Source organism: Schistocerca gregaria, chromosome X (genome assembly GCF_023897955.1).
Source record: "Schistocerca gregaria isolate iqSchGreg1 chromosome X, iqSchGreg1.2, whole genome shotgun sequence".
NCBI lineage: Eukaryota > Metazoa > Arthropoda > Insecta > Orthoptera > Acrididae > Schistocerca > Schistocerca gregaria.
This window is the reverse complement of record NC_064931.1, coordinates 586,398,988-586,418,813: the sequence shown is the minus strand read 5'-3', so window position 1 is coordinate 586,418,813 and position 19,826 is coordinate 586,398,988. Positions and strand designations below refer to the sequence as shown.

Genomic DNA, 19,826 nt, shown 5'->3' with positions numbered 1-19,826 from the left:
AGGCCACAGCATCGTCAACAAACAGCTGCAGCTTGCTGCTCACCCTGTCCGCCAAATCATTCACGTATGTAGAGAATAACAGTAGTCCTATCACACTTTTCTGAGGCGCTCCTGTCGATAACCTTGTCTCTGATGAACATTTGCAGTCGAGGACCACATACCGGGACCCATTTGAGCAGTGTCAAATGCTTTTCTGAAATCTAGAAATATGGAATCTGCCTGATGCCTTTCCTCTATAGCTCGCAGTATATCATGGGAAAAAAGGGCGAGCTGAGTTTCGCATGAGCGATGCTTTCTAAAACCATGCAGGTTCGTGGATATTAGCTACTCCGTCTAAAGAATGTTTATTATGTTTGAAATGGGAATATGTTTAAAGATTCTGCAGCAAACCGAAGTTACGGATATTGGTCTGTAGTTTTGTGGGTCCGTTCTTTTACCCTTCTTGTATACTGGAGTCAACTGCGCGTTGTTAAAATCACTTGGGACTCAGTGCTGGGCGAGAGGTTCACGATAAATGCCATCTAGGTAAGGGGCTAATGCCGTAGAGTACTCTCTGAAAAACCGAATTAGGATTCCATCCGGTCCTGGTGATTTGTTTTCTTTCAAATTTTTCAGTTGTTTCTCTACGCCAGGGTGCTTGTTAACTCTATCAACCATACGGAAGTCTGTCGGAAGGTCAAATGATGGTTCGTTCGTACGATTCTCCTATGTGAACGATTTCTTGAACGTGAAATTTAAATCTTCGGCTTTCGTTTTGCTGTCTTCAATTGCTAAACCAGACTGGTCAACAAGGGACTGAATCGAGACCTTAGACCCGCTTAGCGATTTTACATAGTACCAGAATTTTGCCGGGTACTCTAGTAGATCTTTTGCTAAGGTGTGACGGTGGCAGTTGAATGCTTCGCGTATAAATCTTTCCTCAGGCGCACGAATCTTTGCCAACCTTTGCTTGTCGTCTTTTGTGCGTTCTCTCTTGAACCCAGAGAGCAACAGCCTCTGCTTTCTCAGCATCTTCCGAACTTCGTTATTAAACCATGGTGAGTGTTTTCCATCCCTTATCCACTTACTGTACACATAACTCTCCACACCAAGATTTATAATCTGCTTAAACTTTACCCATAATTCATCTAGATCCGTCATACTGGAACTAAGTTATGCCGATTCACTGTCTAAGTGAGATACTAATAACTCCTTATCTGCTCTATTTAGTAGAAGCACTCTCCTATCCTTCTTGTCTTATTTATTAACTTTCGTAACCGTAGTTGCTATAATGACATCATGGTCGCATATCCCCGTTTCTTTACTGAGATTGTCGAAAAGGTCCGGCCTATTTGTGGCTACAAGATCTAAGATATTTCCATTGCGAGTAGGCTGCGTAGCTAGCTGCTGAAGACAGTCTTCAGAAAACGTCTTCAAAAGCATTTCACATGGTTGTCTGTCTGCACCGACTGCAATGAAGCCATAGACATCTCAGTCTATACTCGGAACGTTAAAGTCGCCTCCCATTAATATTGAGTGATATGCGTGTTTCCGTGCTGCTAACCGTGGACTTTCATCGAACGACTAGAACAGTCACAGCGGATTCCTGTGGACGTTAAAAATATCCATCAATTTACTTGATTTCACCAACACATGTTATACGCGACCAGATAACTTCACTGTCACAGTCAACTCAGACCTCGGAACAGAGACAATATTTTTGTCTACTGCAATGAACGCTCCCCCTCCAGCTGCTTCTAATCTGTCTTTCCAATACACATTCCATGATTCGCTAAATATCTAAGAGCTGTTCAGTTCGGCTTTCAGCCAGCTCTCCGTCCCAAGAATAATTTGAGTGCGAGAACTTTCCTGGAGGGCAGTAAATTTATGAACTTTACTACGAATACTTCGGCAGCTTACAGATAAAATTTTGACAGTCCAAGTGTCTTTACTCTCAACGCCGTCTGACTTCCCTTGCTGCTTATCGACTGGCGAGTGTTGATCAGAGCACTTCAAACTAACGGCTAGCCTAAGAAACCCTCATGTGCCCTCCACAATTTCTCTGTTACTGGAGTAGCTGCTTTCTTTGTATAGTGCACGCTTGACCTTTCGAGGTGAGTCCTATAAATCTCCACACGATAATGCAGATACAGAAATCTGCAGCCAAGACTGCCATAGAATCGACGAAGCCTGTGGTTGAGTCCCTCCACTCGGCTCCAAACCAAAGGACACCGATCAACTCTGGGAACAGTGTTGCAAATTGAGAGCTCTGCTTACACCCCGCGCGTGGCCACCAATCTTCACCACCTCTTCCAGCCTCTTTATGAATTGAGGACGACCTCAGAACGCATGCGACAGGCATCGTTGGTGCCGACGTGACCCATAACTTGCAGACGACTGCACCCTGCAGGCTCGGTAGCCGAAGGCATGGCCGCTTCCGCACCTCGGATGACGCTCCCGGCAGACATACCGAATGCAGTCCTGAACGCTATCTGCCTAAGGGGCTCCATAACGCCCTCTGTGTGCCTGCTCAAACTCTGCTGAAGTAGCGGCTACCTGTCCACTCTCAAAAGTGAATGGGAGAGACAAGGCGACCAGTCTCCACATTGGCTCTCCGCCTCAAGCGACGCGAACGCATTACCACACCGCACTCGCCTAGCTGTGATTTCGGATCTACAAGGAGGTGCCTCGGAACCAGAGTCCATGTGCTACAGAGGGTGAAAAAAATGTGGAAACACCAAAAGCACGACAAATTACCATGCATAATAACGTGTAGGAAACAATTGGCATTCGAAACAGTTTTCACTCATCTCGGAATGGATAAATGCAGGTCCGGTATGGTATTCAACTGACATCTAATTCATTCTTCCTCCAAAATAGTAGGAAATTCAGATAATGTGGATGTAGGTAGATAGTAATCACGCGCTCTTCTATCAAAAGTAGACCAGAAAGGCTAAAAAAAACTAACAAGCCCTGGACGATGCGAGCTGTTTGAAAAGATGGCATGTCGCCTTAGAGCAGTGAATCATCACTGGGGAACAGACATTGTTCCACGGGGCGAGCCTAATCAGCCAAAATGGGCACAAAATAACGGCAGTAATGCGATCTTGCAGAGTAGCCATGGAGCCTATGGAATACCACAATAAGGGTGCCCAAATCGTTACCGACCACGCCATGATTCTCTCTTGGGACGTAAGCTCCGAACGAACGACTTTCTCCCATTGCTCCACAGACCAGACTTTATGGCTGCGGGATCACATTTTCTTGTTGCAGGCATTTGTATCACTGATGAGTGGTTTTGGAATTCCAGCTCCCCCTAAAATTCTCGGTTTATGCAGCTCCCTTCGTGACGTTTTGGCGCTGACAGGTTGCGAGTGCAACATTCAGTTTTGCCGACATCCTCTTATTTTTCGTCACAATCCTCTTCAATCATCCTACGCCACAATCGCTCAACACGCAGTTTCGTCCGCTTTGTGACTTAGCGAACGTCGTCAGTATGGTGCCTCTTGGAAAAACAAACACTTCGGCTACCTTGGTTATAGAAACAGTTACCATACATGCACCGACAATTTTCCCCCTTTGGAAGTCACGTAACTCCGACATAATGCGTTCATAACTACACAGAACTCTGTTCTCACCGCGATTGACGCAACGTACAAAGTACAGCAGCAGAACCTGCTGACTTGGCTAGTATCTGCCTTTATGTTCAACCATGCATTTGTCACGGTGTTTCACTTTTTTGACCGAACGAGGTGGCGCAGTGGTTATCACACTGGACTCGCATTCGAGAGGACGACGCTTCAATCCCGTGTCCGGCCATCCTGATTTAGGTTTTCCGTGCTCTTCCCAAAATTGTTCCTGGCTAATGCCAGGATAGTTCCTTTGAAAGGGCACGGCCGACTTCTTTCTCCGTCCTTCCCTAATCCGATGACCTCGCTGTTTGGTCTCCTTCCCCAAAAACAACCCAACTCAACAAACCCTCACATTTTTGTCCTACCACTGTATTTTAAAGAGCAAAAATACTGAACATAAAAATGTAAATCTGATACAATTCTATTCTATTCCCTGACTGCAATTATAATAACTTGAAAAATGTAACTGATTCCTCTTTTTTGGTCCGAATCGTCAAATACATCAGAAAGCAATATTCGAAGTTGACCTTTTGGTTGCCATATCTTCACCCATATTGGAAGCAAATAGCATCTGGAGTGATAGTAAACTAGCTACCACTTTTTTTTTTCACGATACGTGTGTAGATTTAAAAGGAATTTTAGTGTGTGTGTGTGTGTGTGTGTTTGAGGTTTACGGGCGCTAAACAGCGTGGTCATCAGCGCCCAAGCGCATAGAAACAGGAACACAGGCGGTGAAGGGACGAAGACGGACGCCGAACAAGGAGAACGGCTAAAAGACACAGGCCTGACGCAGTTCCAAATGCGCACATACAGAGGCAAAACAAGAGGAGAAGAAACACACTAAAAAAGGAAAGGAAACACAAGGAAAAGAGAACAGATACCGAAGTGAAACAAGGAGGTAATCGTGACTGGCGGACCTCTTACCTAAAAACTGGGTGAGCCAGTCACCCAGCAGCACATTAAAACCTTCTCCCTAAAATCCGAGGCAACAGATTGGACAGGACACAAAACCGTAAAACCTTAACCACAGTCGCTGCGTCGTCTTGCAAAATAGAGGGCAAATCCGGTGGCAAGGAAACCACCGCCCTCTGGTCAGAGAATAAAAGACAGTCAAGTAAAATGCGGCGGACAGTAATCTGGACGCCACAAGCACTGCAGATTGGGGGGTCCTCCCGCCGGAGTAAAAAACCATGCGTGAAGGGACTGTGTCCAACGCGGAGGCGAGTGAGGAGAACCTCATCCCGCCTGTATGACTGGTAGGACGTACGCCATGGTCGCGTAGTGGCCTTTACCAGACGCAGCTTATTGTCAGAAACTGCCAACCACTCCTCTTCCCATTGATGCATAACACGAAAACGCAAAAGGGAGGTTACAACATGGAGGAGGACGGCACATTCAACAACGTGAGGGAGGGAACATGCATCTTTGGCAGCCACATCCGCCAGTTCGTTGCCCCTAATACCCACGTGCCCCGGCACCCAGCAGAAAGAAACCTCCTTCCCCTGCCGTTGCAGGTGGAGTAGGGCATCATGGATGTTCTGGACGACCGTATCCGCTGGGTACAAGTGTTGAATGGTCTGAAGGGCACTCAGGGAGTCAGAACAGATGAGGAACTTAATACTGGGAACACATCTCATCTGCTCCAATGCCCGCAGTATTGCAAACAATTCGGCATCGAGGATGGTAAACACCGCAGGAAGCCGTAACTTGACGACTCGATCAGGGAAAACAACAGCACAACCAACAGTGTCCCCCTGTTTAGAGCCATCTGTGAATACAGGTACATGGTCCGGATGCTGGTTTAAAATATCGTAAAATAAGGAGGTAAAAACAAACGCCGGAGTGCAGTTCCTCCGGTTCTCCGACAAGTCTAAGAGGATGCTGGGCCTCTGGAGCAACCAGGGAGGCAGGCGGGTAAAACCTTGTCGTTGGGGGGCCACACGCTCCACACCAAGGGACTCAAGCAAATGCTTGGCACGAATCCCAAATGGTTTTGTTGCCCTGGGACGACTGGAAAAGAGACGTTCCATAGGCGGTCGGGCAACGGTAGGGTACGCAGGGGAGGTAGGACAGGCAAGGAAATGACACACCCGTCGCACCATGAGGAGTTTCCGCCGGATGGCGAGCGGCGGTTCCCCTGCCTCAGCACACAGGCTGGGGATGGGACTGGTACGGAAGGCACCAGTGGCCAGCCTGATACCCTCATGGTGTACTGCGTCAAGGATCTTCAGATACGAAGGCCTTGCTGACCCATACACGGTGCAAGCATAGTCAAGACGCGATCGGACGAAAGCCCTATAAAACTGCAGCAGACGCGCCCGATCTGCTCCCCAGGACCGATGGCTCAGACACTTCAAAATATTCAGTGCCTTCAGGGCCCGCACCTTGAGGTCTTTAAGGTGAGGCAACCACGACAACTTGGAATCAAAAGTGAGGCCCAGGAACCTCACAGTGTCTCTAAAAGGAAGAACGGTGTCCCTCAGACGCAATTCAGGGGAGGTAAAAAGACGCCGAGAACGATTAAAATGAACACACACAGATTTGTCTGCAGAAAAGGTAAAACCCGTCTTTGCAGTCCATGCCTCTAAGAGCTTTATCGTAAGCTGTAACTGCCGACTAGCACTGACAAGACTGGAGGAAGAACAGAAAACAGCAAAATCGTCCACAAACAAGGAGCATTGGGCAGGACTCCGGATAGTGGACGTGATACTGTTAATAGCAACGGCAAAGAGGGTGACACTTAAAACGCTGCCCTGAGGAACACCATTCTCCTGCACGTACAAATCCGATAGCACATTACCAACCCGATACCGAAAGAGGCGGTGAGAAAGAAAGGACCGAATGAAGATGGGGAGACGGCCACGAAAGCCCCACTCATGGAGTTGATTGAGGATAAGGCGGCGCCAAGTAGTGTCATACGCCTTATTAATGTCAAAGAAGACCCCTAGACAATGCTGGTTACGTAGAAAGGCCTGCTGGATGGCGGCCTCAAGCAGGGTCAAGTTGTCTATAGTGGAACGACATCTCCGAAAGCCACACTGAGAGGGGCTAAGGAGCTGCCTGGTCTCGAGCAGCCAAACCAGGCGGCGGTTGACCATGCGTTCCAACGTCTTCCCAACACAGCTCGTCAAGGCAATACTCCGATAACTACTGGGATGCGTTCGGTCCTTCCCTGGTTTGAGGAGGGGAATCAAAATTGCCTCCCTCCACGAGTCAGGGTACGTGCCAGATAACCATATCATATTGAAACAGTTCAGGAGAACTTCCTTGGATGGCAGCGACGGGTGCCGCAGCATGCTGTACCGGATTTGATCATGACCAGGCGCAGTATCATGAGCCACAGACAGCGCAGAATCCAGTTCCCACATTGTGAAGGGGCAGTTATAGGGTTCAGAATTTAGAGACCGGAAGTCCAAGTGACCCCTTTCGACGGCAGTGCGGTAGCGGCAGAAATCTGGATCACAGTTAATAGTGGCGGTAGATTCCGTAAAATGCATGGCCAGTGTCTGGGCAATGTCTCTCGGCGCCGTGAGGAGACATCCCTGATGCAGCAATGCCGTGACAGGCAGCTGGCTGAGTTTCCCGGAAATCCTCCTGATGGCTTCCCATACTTTCGTAGAACTAGTGGAGCGAGAGATGGAATTCAAGAACGATTGCCATGACCGTCGTTTGCTCTCTTTAATCACTCGCCGCGCTCTGGCCCTTGCCACCCGAAAGGCCGCAAGATTGTCAGCTGAGGGACGGCACTTGAAGCGGCGCAGTGCTGCACGGCGGGCGCGGATGGCTGAGTGGCACTCAGTGGTCCACCAAGGGACAGGACGCCTCTTGGGATGACCGGATGACCGTGGGATGGACAATTCAGCAGCATGAGAGATCACGGCTGCAACATGGTCTACCCATTCGTGGACGCTGGCACGGTGTTCCAAAACAGCCAGTTGGCTGAAAAGTGTCCAGTCAGCTCTGCAAAGGTGCCACCGGGGCGGCACTGGTAATGCCACAGCCTCATCCAGGAGGCGAATCCAGAGGGGGAAGTGGTCACTAGAATGGAGGTCAGCTGCAGCCTCCCACAGAGCAGAATCCGCGAGTGCTGGAGAGCAAAAGGAAAGGTCAATAGCCGATGACGATCCGGAAGCAGTACAGAAATGAGTGGGAGCACCAGAGTTGAGGAGGCACAGTTCTTCAGACATCATGACGCTTTCCAGAATGCGACCCCTGGGGCAAGTAGTCGGAGAGCCCCATAAGACATTATGAGCGTTGAAGTCCCCCAGAAGAAGAAATGGGCGAGGGAGTTGGCTAATAAGGTCCGTGAGAGCCTCAGTGTCAATCGCATCCGGAGGTGGTAAATAAACAGAACAGACTGTGAGCCTCCGACCCACAAGAATGTCAACTGCAACTGCTTGCAAGTCGGTGACGAGAGGGAGCTCAGATGAGGGGTGCACATCACGGACAAAAACCGCAACACCACCCTTTGCCCTTTGCCCCGTCAGATCATCTTTTCGATATGCGGTATAGCCGCGTAAAGAAGGAGAATCAGTGGCCCGAAAATGTGTCTCTTGGATACATAAGCACAAGGGGCACTCTCGTATGAGGAGTTGTAATTCGGCCACATGCGTCTTGAAACCATTCAGGTTCCACTGTAATATGGGAGCCAGTGATCAGGGTGGCTGAACTTTCACCCTGCCTCTATGCTTTGGAGGAGAGACCGTACTGGCCGGAGATTTATTCCTGGGGCGAGAAGATCGCCCCCGGTCGACATCAATGTCCATAAGCTCCCATGACGACCCACGGGAGATGTCAGACAGTACGATGGCATCATCATCGGACCGACGCTGACTAGTCTCCTCAGGTGGCAGAACCTTCATCTTCTGAGGCTTTGTCTTGGGGGGCTTGGAATGCAGAGCCTTGTCAACAGTTGGAGGTTGACTCGCCTGGGCAGAAGGCGCCATATGGGGGGAGGCTGGAAGTACCTCAATGTCTCAATGTCAGCAACCACGGCCCTGTCCGATGTAGCGGGGAGAGCCGCAGATTGCAAAACAACCGCAGCAGCACAAGTGCACTGGCAAGCGCAGGTTTTAGTGCTAACACTAGCAACCTCCGTTTGTGTAGCAACAGTGGCCAGTTGTACCGGTTTTTTGAGAGCGGAAGCGAAAGATGTGGAAAACACAGGAGGTTGCATGGCCTTAAAGATCTTCTTGGCCTCACCATAGGGGATGCGCTTAGATGTTTTAATCTCCTGTATCTTCCGCTCTTCGAGATAGATGGGGCAGATCCGGCTCCAGACAGGGTGACTCCCAGAGCAATTCACGCACTTCACAGGCGATGAACAATCGGCTCCGTCATGGGCAGGCTGACCACATTTACCACACGTGGCTATCCCATTGCACCCCAACGTAGTATGCCCAAAGCGCTGACATTTAAAACAGCGCATTGGGTTGGGGAAATATGGCCGTACGGACAAACGTAAGAACCCCGCTTTAACATGCTCCGGGAGTCTCGGGCAACTGAATGTGAGAATAAACGAGTCAGATTTGACGAGGTCCCCATTGACTCGTTTCATAATGTGCTGCACGTCAACAATTCCTTCGTCAGCCCACTCAGATTTTAGCACGTCTATGGGGATATCCACCAAGTCCCTACACGTCACAACACCCTTACTATAGTTCAAAGTGGAGTGGAGCTCGGTCTCGACAGCGTACTCTCCTAGACAATTTGCTTTCCGAAGGGCAGCGACTTGACGGGAACTAGAAGTTTCAACTAACAGAGTCCCATTGCGCAGTCGCTTTACAGATTTCAGTGTTCCTGCAATTCCCTCAAGACCCTTGTGGATGTAAAAAGGAGAAACCCTCTCAAAGCTACCCTCCTTCCTTTTAATAATCAAAAACACATTCTGATTATCAGCATGTGCTCCGTTACTACATTCTGTTAAATCTCTAGCAACACCAGGCGCTGGAGGACCCGCAGCGCGTAGCCGCTTTTTCGATTGGGTGTGTTTTCCTACCAGCGGCCCACCCAAGCCACTGGTAGGGAGAAATGTAGAGTTCGAAGGGTCCATTGTGGTCCCACGAGCAGCTAGGGAACTAAAAGTCCGCTCAGACAGAGCCCCGCGTGCCTGAGTAAGCCTTATACAACTGGGGTGCGGCAGGTGCCCCAGAGGTTGCCCGCTTGCGACTGTTCCACCCCAACAGCCATGCATCTTCTAGGCGCGGAGCACACCGAAAGATTGAGGGGTTTTTATAGAGGTTGGCCTTCCTCGCAATCCAGGCGGTCAAGCCAAGATTACCATTCCCCGCAGCACACAACATTTCACCGCCGCGCCGTACGGTGGTCGCTGAAGCATGTCCGGGGGTTACGGTGACAGGACACTGGCGGCGCAGACCAGTCCCCAGCTCAGGACCCCGGGGTCGCCAAGCCCGTACTCAGCAAGTGAATGCTGGGCCCCTGGGGGAAGGAATTTTAAATCCTGCTATGCAACATTATAGTATAAGTAATGAAAGTAACTGTTTTGTGATAGCAAGCCTTCGAAACTAATGTTGTACTGAATTAAGATCAGTATACTAAAATTAATTATTACCATTTTGGATACAAAAATTGTGAAATCGACGTGTGAAAATAACAACTCATTCTTTTTTATCTGTTTCTAGAAACTGAGAAGCAGCATGAATGAGTAAATGTTAATGAAAAATGTCTAAGACATTGTCACCAACAGAGAGAAACCACATTCAGTTTTGATAGTTAAGTCTGTAACCATGGCTGTTTAAATTACTGAATTTAGTTAGTGAATTAAATGAACATTTGTATGTTTTCTTTGTCATGGTCGTTGTGTACATTTCTACAGAGTTTCTGAAGAAGCAACGGCGCTTCATACTTGAAGACCTCTAACTGATTCCATTTCTTCCAATTTATTACGACCACTTATGAGAAAGTAGAGTCTAGGCGTCTGAAAAGCTACATCAATCTCTTGGGAGCTATTTTACTGATTGCTTTCTTTCTGTCTTCTTTAGAGTATTGTCTTGAAAATCACAACTGCCTGTAGTCTAACTCAGTGGAATAAGATGGAAGAAATGGGAGGGAGCAATTTGTGTAACGATATTGGCCGTTTTGGTGAAACCAATTAAGCATTTGTCTGAGGTAATTTAGGATAAGGACAGCATTAAAAAAAAGTACAATTGGGTGAAGGCGCTGCGCTCGATCTCTCATTACACTAACCACCCAATTGCCTTTTCCGAAAACGAGTCCAATAGATGAGCTATCGCATTCCTTTCTTAATTCCATGAGAATTATTCCAGCTACATTAGAGTTATAAACTAATTCGAGAACAGTCGCGGATATTCTTCCTCCCGTTTCCGAAACTAAACAACACGACCCTTTGTTATCTACACAACAATTCATGTAATCCGACGTAACTATCTTGAACTTCCATTATCAGGCTGAAAATTTATAGTTTCTGAGTACTATCCTTTCATTCACTGAACGTTACCATATTATTCACATTATAAAGGGGAAAGTAATACTACAAATGTATCTACTAAATATTCAGGCTGCATTCACTATGAAATAATACGACTGCCCATTCTTCATTAACTTCAACTTCACCAAATCAACACACACATACACGCACTTAAAATATTTAGAAAATCGTCTCCGCAAAATTGTTAATTACCCACACCAAATATTTACTTACTGTAAATGAAGAACGGCCACCTTTTTCTTTCTTTTGTTTCTATGGAATCTCATTTAATGTCTACCATAGACTGTGTTGCGCTCCCAGTCGAAAGAATTTCTACTGGCGCTTTCCTGAAATACGATTATTTCCTACGATTTTATTTCAAGTACTCTTACAATGATTCGTTTTCTACCGTCTGTCCAGTAAAGCAAGAACGACGGAAAAACGTGCGATTCCAATTAGATTAAGCGTCGTACGTTATTAAAGAGAGTACCGCCACTTTATTAAATACTGAAGTGATTTATGAAATACGACATCTGGAAATGAACTCCCAAAAACTTGCAGCAGGAGTTCCAGAGCAAACTTTTTTTTCCTTTAGAGAGAAAGTTTGTTGGCCGACGTATTTCGGCCACATCTGTGTCGCTACCCCCGCGCAGATACATTACAGCCAAAAATAATTACGCGTCAAGTATTAATTAATACCAGCCGAGGGGCGTATTCATTGAGGAAGTCTCTTCGCAGCTGAAATGTAATTAAATTGAAACCATATTTTTATGTCTAAAATTTTTTAGAGGGAGAGCTGAATACAGATCTCGTTCGTGGAGGTAACAACGGTAATTAAAGTCAGCAGACAATTCGTGAAACACCGGCGAGAGTTCTCTGCGTTGTCAGCTTCCGATGTTACGGACGTGTTACCAGTTGTAGTTTTCAAAAAGAATGCCTATTGCGTGAATATGATTTTTTTTATTTTTACAGAAAATGGTTCCATGGCTACTTTGAGCCGTAGATGACAATGGTGACATTGATGTTTTTCCAAAGCAGACCTATAAGAGAGTGACGGGAAAAAACGCAACACCAAGAAAGAGTTATGCGACATAAACGAAAGTTGGTACGCATGTTCCTACATCTGAAAGATGATGAATGAAGTTTGCTTTAAATACTCGCTGTAACGGTCGTTAGCGTTGCTGATGATCAACTCCTGAACCTCACCCGTCTCCTATCCCAACAGCTCAACGATCGTAAATCTGTCATCTTTGTCTCCCTTGACCTAGAGAAAGCATACTACTGCGTACTGGACACCGGTCTCCTTTTCAGACTGCAAACTTATGCACTTCCAATCAACTATGTCCGCCTTATTGCATCCTTTCTCACCAATAGCCCATCCTATGTCATTGTTAACAACACGAATTCCTGCGCCTTCCATCCTACTGCAGGAGTGCCCCAAGGTTCCGTTCTCTCCCCAAACCTTTACGTCTTTTACGCTACCGATATAACCAAACCACTTTCTCCCATCCACCTCCTTCAGTGTGCTGATGACACCGCTGTCCTCGCCCTCTGTTCTACGCTCCAGAAATTCCAACGATCCCTCCAAGTCCACCTTAATCTGTTTAACTTCTGGTGTAAAAAATGGCTCCTTAAGATTAAATCCTCCAAAACTCATGCAATAATTATAGGACACACCACCCGCACCTTCCGTCTCCATTACTTCTACCTGGCCTTTATGGCCGTCCCATCCAGCTAACTAACACTAATATACCTTGAACTAACCTGAGTGGCAAATAATGTGGAAAACTCCCTGCTAAACTCCAACAGAAAACCTACATTAGACTAAAACTACTAACTGAACGAGCATGGGGACTACAGCCCCCATAGCCCTCCACCTGTACAAATCTCTAATCCAACCCATCCCTTGCTATGCAAATGTTGCATAGATATCTGCCCCTCTCCATTCTATAAAACCTTCCAGATCCTCGAACTCCATGCATTCCATCTCACTTTCTACATCCGTTTACCTACCCACACAAGGAGCCTTTAGCAACTCACCATATTCCCGTCTCTCCTCACTCACACTAAACACCACCAAGCAATCCACACCATCTGCAAACTGGTCTCAAATAATCCCATCCGTTCCCCTCCACTTTACAATCCTCATATTCTAACACACCTTTACCAACACTTCCCATCAACCCTCCACTTACCCGCCCCCTACATGCTCTGCCAATGAAACTTCAACCATCTCCCCCTCCCAGATCCTCCCCCGACATTTACCCAACCTACCACCTATAGGTCCACCCCACCCAATCCAACTTATCAGGGCATCTTCTCCCTCCGCTCTCCACATTTTCTTATTTTCTTACACCCCCCCCCCCCCCGTTTTCTCCTTCTGTCCTTCTTCACACACAACTCTCTTTTCCCAATAACCATTAGCGTCACCAATTCTCCCCTCTACTCCTATCCCTCTTCTATTCCAATAGCTACTCTTACCCCACGGCTGCTATGCACCAGTCCTCTGTCCTTATACCACCACATTCCTACCCTCTTCACTGGTCAACCTTTTCCCCTTCAAGAACTGACTCCCTATCCATGGAAGACCCTTCTTGTTTGTAGTGCCAAGCAAGTGCTTCTTTCAAATATCAATGTTCCGGCAACATGTTTTAAAGGTTTTAAGTGTGCGTTTCTTGTGTTTCAAATGGTTCAAATGGCTCTGAGTACTACGGGACTTAACTTCTAGGGTCATATTACGTTAGTTAGGTTTAAGTAGTTCTGAGTATAGGGGACTGATGACCTCAGATGTTAGTACTTAGAGCCATTTGGTTCATTCCGAGACGGCTGGAAATCACCTTGTTGAGAGCCCTACCTGGCACTAAGTAACAATGCGACCGCGGTCTAACCGCGGTATTGACCGTCTAAACATCTTTGAACTATAGACACACGAGCTGTGTACCTCCTTCCTGGTGGAATGATTGGAACTGATCGGCTGCGAACCCTCTCCGTCTGTTAGGCGCTACTTTTGCATGGTTGTTTACATCTTTGGGCGGGTTTAGTGACATCTCTGAACAGTCAAAATGACTGTGCCTGTGATACAGTATCCAAATCCAATGTCTATAATAGTTCTGGAAGCCGGGGTGATGAAAAACTTTTTTATACGTGTATATATTACTGTTTTCATACAACTTTCAACTGGCAGTAATTAGTGTTGAAGAAAATGTCGGCTCGACATGCTACTGGCCTGTAGTGTAAGTTTTTTTTAAGGTACCGAGCTAGTTAGGCATAAATCATGTCTATGACATACAAAATTAGACTGTCGCGTTATACCGAGTTCACTGAAAGTTGTTCAGCGTTTCTGGTTATTATGGTTATATAGGGCAGCTAGCGCTCACTAGGCGCAAACTGAAAGATCTCAGGTTCGCCAGACACGTACCCATTTAACAAGGGACGGGTTTTGCTCATCTTTCCACATGAGAAAATTATGCAGTTTTCTAAAGGCTGGGTTAGACCCTAAACTAACTATCACTAATGGAACCATTTCATCTCCGAAGATGTGTCACGTCAGTTAATTTATATTTTTACTAATTTTAAATCGCTGTGTTCATCACCATTATGACTGCAATAATACACGGAGAAGTGCTTTTGCTAGTCCATGGTAGAGTTTTTCGAAACGTGTTTATATGCTGTCGGCATAACAGATAATGATTTCGTCATTATTTCACCTTTCTACTTTTTTAAGTTTAGGAATGACATCACGTAAGACCGTAAGCTGCTGTTATAAATGTTCTTTAATAAGCGATCCGTTCCCGTCGAACACCATTCTCCGAACTGCATCCGCGGTTGCCTTATGTTTTTATTTATTTATTTACCACGTATAGTGGTACACGCAATGCAAAACGTTTAAATATCGCACATCTCATATTAGCGTATGTAATTTTCTGGCTGCTAATTTTTGTTTACTGATCTAGCTTCCAGTCAACTTTTTAACGTTCCAATCCGTTTCTCACTCCAGGCAAATGCCGGGATGGTTCTTCTGAAAGGGCACGGCCGACTTCCTTCCCCATCCTTCCCTAATCCGATGAGACCGATGACCACGTTGTCTGGTCTCCTTTCCCAAACCAACCAACCAACCAATCCGTTTCTGACGTCATAGTATTCCAAAGTAATGTTTGCTCTCAAGCCAAGCTATAAGCGTTGCTTGTATTTTTGCTACTGTTTTGAAACATACTTTTTCCTCTCAAACATTAGCGATCTGAGACGCTTTGCCACGGTTCGCGTGGCTCCCCCCGTCGGAGGTTCGAGTACTCCTTCGGGCATAGGTGTCTGTTGTCCTTAGCGTAAATTAGTTTAAGTTGGATTAAGTAGTGTGTAAGCTAAATGACCGATGACCTCAGCAGTTTGGTCCTATAGGCTCTTACCACAAATTTCCAAATTTTTCCATGGACAGTGGTCCTTGGGTTCGTCCTACTCTATTTCCTAAGGGTTCCTTACTCATTAGGTAATGAGAGTTTTGAAGCCTATTTACACGAACTTTATTCAAATCTGCGTATACGAAGACGTAACAGCGTGATACGTGTTGTTTCTGGTGGTGAAGCTGCTATTCGTGGGAGACTCGACGAACCGCGGGATGCTGCACTACGTGCTGGAGCGGCTCAACGCCAGCCTCCTAGACGGCGACAAGACGCACGAGATGCGCGTCTACCACGCAGGCGCCACCACGCTGGCCTTCGCCTACTACCCGCAGTTCTGGCTCGCGCCACCTCAGCGACCAGTCTTCGACAGGACGCTGTACAGCCTCATCAACAGGTGCGCCCTCCACCAGTGTACGTCTACTACTAACCTCACAAACAGTTACTTATATTTTTTCAGCACGTTCACAAAATGTTTTAGTTTTCTCATATATGGCCAAACGATAGACTATATAAATTAGAGATAGGAACGTACATAACACCTGGTAGTATCCCAGTCTCATTTAAGAATAAAAACAGAGAATCCTGTTTTTTTCAATTTCCAAATATTCTGTGTATGAAACACTTAAAAATGAAAAAAAAAAAATCAAAGGAGCTACTTATAAGTATGTCGAAATATTAAAACCTGTATAACGTATAATTCCAGCAAATAGGTATAATGCTACTAGCCCACACTATTTAATTCATTTATGCAATATAATTAAATACACTGTCCAGTCACATTACTGTGACCACCTGTCAAAAACGTGAATGATCATCTTTTGCAGCGCGGACAGCTGAGAGACGTGCAGGGAGAGGTACATACAAGGATGTGGAACCATGCCGACTCCAGAGCCGTGCTCAACTGCGCTAGGTTTCTCGAATGAGGATTTACAGCGCGAACAATTAAAAGGAGGTGGCCCCACAGACTCTGCATTGGATTTAAAACCTGGCTGTTTAGTGGTAAAGAGAGTCTCTTAGAAACACGGACGTATACTCCGAGCTGTGTTATATGTTGCATTGTAGTGGTGGTAGAAGCTATCGTGACGAGGAAAAACAGAATGAAGGTGTGGCTGGACACGGTCCCCGAGAACAGACGTATACTTGTGTTGATCCATTGCGTCTTCCAGAATGATGATGTAATTCAAGGTATACCACGAAGACGTTCCCCAGACCACAACGCTTCCTCTTCCGCCATGGACCCTACCGACGATTGTTGCAGGATGTTTCCTTTAAGACGTTTCTCACGGATGGAGCACAAAACGTGATTCATCTGAAAAGGCCACCTGTCACTTTCTACGCTTGGACCAAAGGCCAGTGGTCATGCCCTTTTGTATGTGAGATACATCGCTCCGTTTCCGCATTACGACAACGACTGCACTGGTTTCGGCGTCCCCATACATGTTTCATACACCGCCCACTGCTGGTCCTGCCACCTACCGTCTGTGAGTGGTTACTGCAAGTTGACGCAGAACATAGACGGTGGTCCCATTAATCTCACTGTACCTGGTGGAAGAGAAGAATAAACCACTAGTATTGCGAATAAGAGACGATACAGGGTGGTCGGGAATTCCCGTTACAGACTTCTAGGACTTGTAGAGGGGAGTGAGTACATCGTATTTTGAATAGGAACACAATCCCGGAAACGTCATCAAACAAGACTACAGAGCGTCATAGTCATAGACGCGAGCGTCTGTAAATGTGCGTGATGGTGTTACAGACTTTCTACGATGACGGAGAACGATAAATGCATTAATTTCAAGTAGGGATCCCTGTACCGGAAACGAACGAGTCGAAAGTTATAAACGGAAACCGTTCTGATACCTCTTGCAATTGAATAGATGTACCGGTTCTTGTGTTGCGAAGAGTGTAGGGCTGGTAACTTTCAGTGGTGGTAGTGTGGAGAAAAAGGAGAAAAAACGTCCGATAAATGTGCGCTCTAAATTGCGTACCTGAGGAGCTATGACCACTAGTTCATCTTCGCTAATGTGAAACACATCTCCTCTACTGAGCAAGTGTTCATAGCTGTTAAGGCACCCACTTTAGAGTCCACGTTTATTGGACATTTTTTCTCGTTTTTGCCCATACTACCACCACTGAAAGTTACCAGCCCTACTCTGTGCGCAAAACAAGAACCGGTACACCTAATCAACTGTCACAGGTATCAGAACGGTTTCCCTTTATAACTTTCGACTCGCTCGTTTCCGGTACAGGGATCCTTACTGCAAATTAATACATTTATCGTTCTCCATCATCCTAGAAAGTTTGCGACGTCACCCCGTGTATACGCACATTTACAGACGCCCGTTCCTATAACTTTGACGCTCTGTAGTCTCGTTGCATGACGTTTCCGGACATGGCTTCCTATTCAAAATACGATTTACTCACTCCCCTCTACAAGTCCTAGAAGTCTGTAACGGGTATTTCCGACCACCCTGGATAATTTTCCAGAACATTAGGAATTGCTCCTTATTTAATATTATAAACATATTATCCCAAGCACCAATCAAAAATTCAATTAATTTTATAAACTATATTTCATTTTTGAATTTAAATGCATAGAAGGCGCGAATATAATAGTTTGTGCGGTTCAGGCGTTAATGTATCGAGAAACTGTATTAATCTGCATATGTATTGTTGCAATAGTAATCAATCTGAATTTTTAAGCTGCTGTACAAAATCAGTTAACAGCTGACTGTTTAATCCATCTTTTTTAAGATCGATTTTGCTTAAAATTACACTGATCGCCTACTGTACAGAAAAAAGCATCTTCGGATTTATTTGTTGAGGTAGACATGTCAATTCTACTTCAAACTTTGTTTTGTTACTCAGTATATGTTTTTGATATAGCAAATTTTACAGATTAATACTCATTTATACTGTATCAAGTTACTAATATAGGCCGACGAAAGGAATTTTGTGCCAGCATTGATAGTGGCTATTCGTGGAACTGTTCCAGCCAGCTGCATGACTATTGCAAGAAAAGGCAGAGATAAGAGCTTTATGACATGACCAGTACAGCTGCTTCCAGTGAACATACAGAGAAGTGAGCGCGCAGTGGTCTGAATGGTGCGTGACGCGTGAAAGAAAGATAATGTCTTCGAGGTCGCAATAGCTGGTAACTTAACGCTTTCCGTCTCGGCAGTTGAATGAGACGACAAAGTTCCTTAAAATATCGGTGCTTTGCTGCAGTTCTTAGTTTCCTGACACTTGACAATAAATTATTTTCTTCACTGTCACCGCCACGCTTTCGGGTCTTAGTAAATGAAACTTTACAATTCCATCTACACAGAGAAGACTCTTTCTAACCGTACTTGGCGTTCCACTTTCAGTGTGCTCTTTCAAGTAGAACACCACTTTATGCACTGAAGTCCAAAGAAGCTGGTATAGGCATCCGTATTCATACAGGGTGTTTCAAAAATGACCGGTATATTTAAAACGGCAATACAAACTAAACGAGCAGCAATAGAAATACATCGTTTGTTGCAATATGCTTGGGACAACAGTACATTTTCAGGCAGACAAACTTTCGAAATTACAGTAGTTATAATTGTCAACAACAGATGGCGCTGCGGTCTGGAAAACTCTATAGTACGATATTTTCCACATATCCACCATGCGTAGCAATAATATGGCGTAGTCTCTGAATGAAATTACCCGAAACCTTTGACAACGTGTCTGGCGGAATGGCTTCACATGCAGATGAGATGTACTGCTTCAGCTGTTCAATTGTTTCTGGATTCTGGCGGTACACCTGGTCTTTCAAGTGTCCCCACAGAAAGAAGTCACAGGGGTTCATGTCTGGCGAATAGGGAGGCCAATCCACGCCGCCTCGTGTATGTTTCGGATAGCCCAAAGCAATCACACGATCATCGAAATATTCATTCAGGAAATTAAAGGCGTCGGCCGTGCGATGTGGCCGGGCACCATCTTGCATAAACCACGAGGTGTTCGCAGTGTCGTCTAAGGCAGTTTGTACCGCCACAAATTCACGAAGAATGTCCAGATAGCGTGATGCAGTAATCGTTTCGGATCTGAAAAATGGCGGCCCAGACCAGTACTTTTGAGGATGCAGGGACGATGGGACTGCAACATGGGGCTTTTCAGTTCCCCATATGCGCCAGTTCTGTTTATTGACGAAGCCGTCCAGGTAAAAATAAGCTTCGTCAGTAAACCAAATGCTGCCCACATGCATATCGCCGTCATCAATCCTGTGCACTATATCGTTAGCGAATGTCTCTCGTGCAGCAATGGTAGCGGCGCTGAGTGGTTGCCGCGTTTGAATTTTGTCTGGATAGAGGTGTAAACTCTGGCGCATGAGACGATACGTGGACG

At 46.1% G+C, this 19,826-nt stretch overlaps 1 protein-coding gene across 1 annotated transcript in view; it reads left to right on the top strand.

Moving 5' to 3' along the window:
* LOC126298230 (cadherin-like and PC-esterase domain-containing protein 1) overlaps window positions 1–19,826 on the top strand; it is a 99,094-nt gene that overhangs the window by 22,921 nt on the left and 56,347 nt on the right. Inside the window, exon 2 of the mRNA XM_049989536.1 lies at window positions 15,638–15,849. Coding sequence (XP_049845493.1) covers window positions 15,638–15,849 — 212 coding nt within the window. The remainder of the gene's footprint in view (window positions 1–15,637; window positions 15,850–19,826) is intronic.